The sequence below is a fragment of the Arvicola amphibius genome, chromosome 4 (genome assembly GCF_903992535.2).
Source record: "Arvicola amphibius chromosome 4, mArvAmp1.2, whole genome shotgun sequence".
In the NCBI taxonomy this organism is placed as follows: Eukaryota; Metazoa; Chordata; class Mammalia; order Rodentia; family Cricetidae; genus Arvicola; species Arvicola amphibius.
In genome coordinates, this window is record NC_052050.1 from 130,732,133 (window position 1) to 130,738,705 (window position 6,573).

At 37.4% G+C, this 6,573-nt stretch overlaps 1 protein-coding gene across 1 annotated transcript; it reads left to right on the plus strand.

Annotated features, from left to right (window-relative positions):
* Positions 1–5,988: 5,988 nt before the first annotated feature.
* Positions 5,989–6,288, plus strand: LOC119813461 (60S ribosomal protein L37-like). Its single transcript, XM_038328800.1, has one exon. It carries the CDS (start codon positions 5,995–5,997, stop codon positions 6,286–6,288), a length of 294 nt encoding a protein of 97 aa, XP_038184728.1. The 5' UTR covers positions 5,989–5,994.
* Positions 6,289–6,573: the final 285 nt, after the last annotated feature.

Below are 6,573 nucleotides of genomic sequence, written 5' to 3' on the forward strand. Positions count from 1 at the left end.
GTGGTGTGTGTGGTGGTGGTGGTGGTGGAGGGTCATTGGAGTAAGCAGCTCAGCTTCCCATGTCCTAGCCTAGCACCTCAGGGATAACCCATCTCTGGGGCCCGCTCTTGCTACACTGAAGCGCTCTCTGCCTTCTTCCTCCCATCTATAATATAATATCTTTCTATAGCCACCCTCCTGTTCTCTGAGGTATTTGTTCTTTGATTTAACGAAGCAAAGGACCCAGACACCAGTGGTAGAGGGTGCCTCTGGGAGATACTGATTTCTCTTGGACCGTAGCCCTCAAAGCTAAGAAATACTCCAAAGATCTCAAGGATGCCTACTTTGCTACAGTTTCACCGTGTTAGTCTCCCTATGGAGAATTATAGCTCACTAGTGTTTGGTAAACTTATGATGATTTAACATAATTGATTTTGTGTCTATAACAGCATGGAGCAAAATTTAATCTGCCCCTAGTGCTCATGAAAATAATTGAGTAACAGAATTCTAGCTATTATGCTCTTGGGTTATTTGTTTCTTTGGGTTCTTCTTGTTTGTTTTTACCTTATTGCATACTAAAATTATTATTTTCAAAATACCTGTTTTAAAACGTGACTGTGTGGGGTATGGCTTTTGGAGTATATTGCTATAGAGGAACAATTATCCTCTCTTTCTCTCTCTCTCTCTCTCTCTCTCTCTCTCTCTCTCTCTCTCTGTCTCTCTCTCTCTCTTTCTCTCTCTCCCTCCCTCCCTCCCTCCCTCCCTCCCTCCCTCCCTCCCTCCCTCTCTCTCCTTTTAAAGGAGTGGGTAGTGAAAATGAAGGAATTTAACAGTTGATTGTGGAATTTAGGACTAAAGAAAAACAGGATATACAAAAACCTTAACTTATCTAGCCCTAATTGAAATATTAATAATTAATCAAATGTACATTGTGTGTGTGTACACATATCTGTAAAAGGTACATATAGATGTCAATGTTGGGTGTCCCCACATTATTTATTTGTTTGTTTGTTGTTTATTTTGAGATTAGTCTCTCAGTGAACTTGGAATTCCTTGTCTCAGTTAGACTGACTGGCCAGCAAGCTACTGAAATCTACCTTTCCCCAAACACACTACTACCTCCCCCCAGCCCATGCCACTCACCAGCTCTAGAATTATGAGTGTAAAATGTTGAGCCAGTTTAGTCAGCTTTTGTGTGTGTGCTGGAGATCTGAAAACAATCAAGCCCTCAAGCTTAAGTACCCACTCATCACCTCAGACCCTGAAATGGTAATTCTGAACTTCCTATCTGTTGGAATGGCTTGAACCTGGCTTTTTCAAATGTGAATTCAGGAAACTGAAGCTGGGAATATGAAAATGTAGTTACAGGGGCTGTGAGAGAGTCTGATTTTATAAAAGAAGTATTTTCAGAGAGATAATAAATACATAAGATACTTTACTGAAAGTAGTTTAGTCACTTCAGACATTATTTAGAGACATAAGATCAAAGGTCTCTTCAGCTACAAAATTTGCATTGGCTACATAAATTTTCAAAAGAATTTTCACCAAGCTGGGTGATGGTGGTGCATGCCTTTAATCCCAGCACTTGGGAGGCAAAGGCAGGTGGATCTCTGTGAGTTTGAGGCCAGCCTGGTCTACAGAATGGAGTTCCAGGATAGGCTCCACAGCCACAGAGAAACCCTGTCTCAAAAAACAAAACAAAACAAAACAAAAACAAAAAAATCATCACAAACGTATTATAGAAAGAAATTAAATTTTATTCTATTTTAATGGGGATAACTGAAATGGAAACATAAAAAACTTTATGTTCATCAAAAATAATCTAAATAATATACATTAAAATGCTTTTTAGGCCTGGTGGTGGTAGCATGTCTTTAATCCCAGCACTCAGGAAGCAGACGCAGGTGGATCTCTATGAGTTCAAGGCCAGCCTGGTCTACAGAATGAGTTCTAGGACAGCCGAGGCTACACAGAGAAACCCTGTCTTGAAACACCAAGAAAAAAAAAAAAAAAAAAAAAAAAAAAAAAAAAAAAAAAAAAAAAAAAAACCTTTTTAAAAGTTCGATTATTTCCATAAGTTTGTTGTAAAAACTTTTCTCTTTTTTATTTAACGTAATTTCTTTACTGAATTTTCAGGATTTTCACATTATGCACCCCATTTCTGCTCACCTCCCAGTTTCATATCCTCCCCTCATTCCTGCAGCCCCCTACACATACACTGGAACATTTCTTAATATATAATGAATGTGAGAATTTTATTGAGGCTGTGACACTTAGGAAATAATGAATGTGCATGCTTGTCAAGTATTCTTCGGCTAAATTTCTTTTGCAGAATGACATTTAGAGGAATGTGACTCTTCAGTCACATTCGGGATCTGGGTTAGGGAAGTCCACATGCAAAGTTAGTAGGAAACAAATGCATATGTTACTATACCTAAATAAAACATTAATATCTTGCTTTTAAATGGTAACTAAATTGTTGAAATATGCTCTTTTTAAAATAATGATAAAATGTCTAAACTGTTTCTGTCTAGGCAAATTTAAAATGAAAATTGTTTAAAAATTGAGTTTAGGGACAGGCAGTGGTGGCATACACCATTAATCCCAGCACTCAGGAGGCAGGGGCCGATGGATCTCCATGAGTTTGAGGCTAGTCTGGTCTACAGAGTAAGTTCCAGAACAGCCAGAGCTGTCACACAGAGAAACTCTGTCTTGAAAAAATAAATAAGTTTAGGCCTGACTTATCTGTACATAATTTTACATGACTGCTGGGTTTTATTTCCTGTGATATATGTATGATTTGTCAGTATATTGAGATGGGCTAATTTTCTTTTTAGGATAAGAAGTTTGTCACTCAATATTAGCTCATTGAGGGCTGGAGAGATGGCTCAGAGGTTAAGAGCACTGCCTGCTCTTCCAAAGGTCCTGAGTTCAATTCCCAGCAACCACATGGTGGTTCACAACCATCTGTAATGGGGTCTGGTGCCCTCTTCTGGCCTTCAGACATACACACAGACAGAATATTATATACATAATAAACAAATAAATAAATAAATATTAAAAAAATATTAGCTCATTGATAATAGATAACATATTTACTATCTTAACATTATGAGGTTGGATAATGTAATGGTATGTGGCATATGCATAACTTATAGAATTATTAAGATTTTGTGTATTAGTAAGAAAAGTCTTTGTTTTCTGCTGGTGTTACCAGGACTACTTAGTTCTGACTACTTAGAAAACTATGTGAGGTTTTCTAAGCGAGGTTCATTTAAGTATCTATTCTATGTTAAACTCCTTCATAGGACAATTTTATGAGCCATTATTTTAAGATTATTTTCATACATATAATAACTTGTGTATCTGTGATTAAGTATGTGTGCAGGCTGTGTGTCTGAATACTACATACAAGAGTTTACAGAGCTAAAATGAGCTTAATACATTCAAACACATCAGCAAATGTACTCCTTTACATAATATGAAATGGCCAATGAAATTCTCTTGATATTTCTGATATTTGTAATCAGTACTATTCAGATGAAAAGCCTGCGTTCCGCTATTGGAAACCCTGGCCTACAGCTATTTACTATGAATAAAAATACACTTTGTTATTATACACATGAGATCCACCTGTACATCCGCAAATGAGTCTATTTATAGACATCCAAACTTCCTAAATTTGTAAGAGATCTAAAATTTCTATTTTTATTAGTGCTATTGATTCGTAAACCTCCTGAACCAAAGAGTTCAATTTTACTTCAAAGGTAGAAGCTAAATTAAAACATAAAGACTTACATAGAACTCTCGTCTGTAATGATACTAATTTTGCTGGCTCATTTGTACATTAAATGTATGTATGCCACAGTTATATTTTATAAGACTTTCTTAGAGCACTTTGCCTTGCTGGTGTCCCCCAAACTAGAGCTGTCCATGGTACTGCTAGTGGAGCTCTAATCCAGGGTGGGACCTTGGCATTGGGAACAATTTAGTGTTGGATTCCCGTGTTCAATAGGCTGCTTAAGATAAAAATAATTGTGAAAAGCCAAGAAAGGAGATCTATTTATCGTAGATAACATAGGGCGAGTAATGTATAGAGATCCCAAAATTGCCTCTTAAGTACATCTTCAAGGTCCTGATTTGAGGTTTATGTTTAAACAGAAAGCAAGAGGTATGGGTCAGTAAGCATAACTAGTGATACAATGTTTTCCTCTACCATTGCTCTATCAGTGTGTGAGCTCCTGTGTCCCCTCTAGGGGATCTGACAAGTTCTCAGAACTATATGAAATCCTTTCTGGGGGAGAAGTCCCTCCTCTGGCTAGAACCAGCTTTCATCTTCTACTAACCTGAGATTCCTAAGTAAATTCCAGTCTCTTGGAGACCATTATTTTGCTAGTCTAATAGCAAAAGAAAAAAAGAGTTTGTCTCATTAAAATAGATTGATTCACTCTGGGGCATTTCTATAGCCTTTCCTATATCCATGTCTTTGTGTTCTTAATTTTACCATGACTTTTCCTTTTAGGCAAGGGTAATTAGACCTGCTCTTACAGTGTGCAACTGTACTTTTTTAAAAAGATAGTGGACATGGGTCACTCAAGGACTATGTCTATAAACAAGTATATCATTTTCAAGCTAGTTTTCCTTAAATATTTGTTATTGTTTGTCATGAAATTATAGCTATTTCTGTTAACATCCTGAAGAAATGCAGCATCTAATAAAAGAATCTAAAAGATATTTTCTGTGTCTATACGTGAGTACATATGGGTATGGAATGTGTGGTATGTGTGGTGTATACACAGATTTATGTTCCAGAACACGTGTGTATGCATGCCCTGTGAGGCCAGAGGAAGACAAGAAAGGCAATTATCACATGTACTCACTCATAAGTGGTTTCTAAACATAAAGCAAAGAAAACCAGCCCACAAGTCACAATCCCAGAGAACCTAAGACAACAATGAGGACCCTAAGAGAGACTTACATAGATCCAATCTGCATGGGATGTAGAAAAGGACAAGATCTCTTGAGTAAATTGGGAGCATGGGGATCTTGGGAGAGGGTTGAACCAGAGGGGAGAGGTAAGGAGGGGAGCAGAAAAAGAATGTAGAGCTCAATAAAAATCAATAAAAAACCCTCCAAAATTATGAGCCCATATATATATATATATATATATATATATATATATATATATATATTCTCCTTCTCTCAGAAACTGTCAGCTGCCAATAGTCCCTTAGCTCCGAGGGACTTCATGTCCACATTTCCTCTCCATGCTAGGGTTTTAGTTTCATGAGGTCCCATTTATTAACTATTGCTCTTAATGACTGGTACACTGAGATCGAAGATACCCAGACTTGAGTAGTAATATCCTAATTTCCCAGTTTCCTTCAGAAGACTTGTATCAACATCGAAGAAGCACACAGCATAATCTTAGATCCCTCTCTTATAGCCACAATCACTACCTTATGAAAGAATAAAATGCCAAGCACCTTGTAAATGTGATAAAACATTAATTCTTCAGTGTTCACATAGAGTGAAAAGGATCATTTGTATCTCGCACACTCTAATTATCCTAGCGTGAAAGAAAAATAGGTCATACCCTAGAAGTTACAAATTGTGGAGAAGACACATGGGCATCTTCAAGCACAAGAAGCTTAAGGCTCATTAACTGATCTGTACAGCATGATCTTGCCATCCAGGTGCTTGAAATAAAATGGAGATTGGTTACTATATGTTTCTTAATTACCATGTTTCTTTAAATTATATGAATGATCCCAGTGAATGTCGGGATAAATATGTTTACTAGTATTACTTTTATTTTCAGTCATAGCAAAAGACTTCAATAGAAACTTTGCAAGTGATATAATTTTTCAGACCATTTTCTCCATAAATATTTTTAAACATACAGCAATTAAGAAGATATGTACTTTCCATTCTGTCTTCTTTTATGTTTTAATACCAATGAATACAGTTAAGAAAGTATTTCATGGTCTCTTTGGCCTCGGAGGCAGAAGCAAGATGACGAAAGGAACGTCATCCTTCGGAAAGCGTCGCAACAAGACGCACACGTTGTGCCGCCGCTGTGGCTCTAAGGCCTACCACCTTCAGAAGTCTACCTGTGGCAAATGTGGCTACCCTGCCAAGCGCAAGAGAAAGTATAACTGGAGTGCCAAGGCTAAGAGACGCAACACTACCGGGACTGGGTGGATGAGGCACCTCAAAATTATCTACCGGAGATTCAGACATGGATTCCGTGAAGGGACAACCCCTAAACCCAAGAGAGCAGCTGTTGCAGCATCCAGTTCATCTTGAGGATTTCAGTCTGTCATAAAATAAATGTTCTGGTTTCCAAAATGAAAAAAAAAAAGAAAGTATTTCATACCTTTCTCAAGAAAGGTATTCCTAGAGAATTTGACATGATGAAATGTTGCGATAAAAGGAGAGATTAGTTTGTCTGCATCCTATTTAATTATTTATATTTACTTATGTTTATGTATGTGCATGTGTGTAAATATGTCCATGGAGGCCAGAAAGGGTTACCTGGAGATGGTGTCACACACAGTTGTGACCTTCCCAAGAGAGGTGTTCTGAACTTGG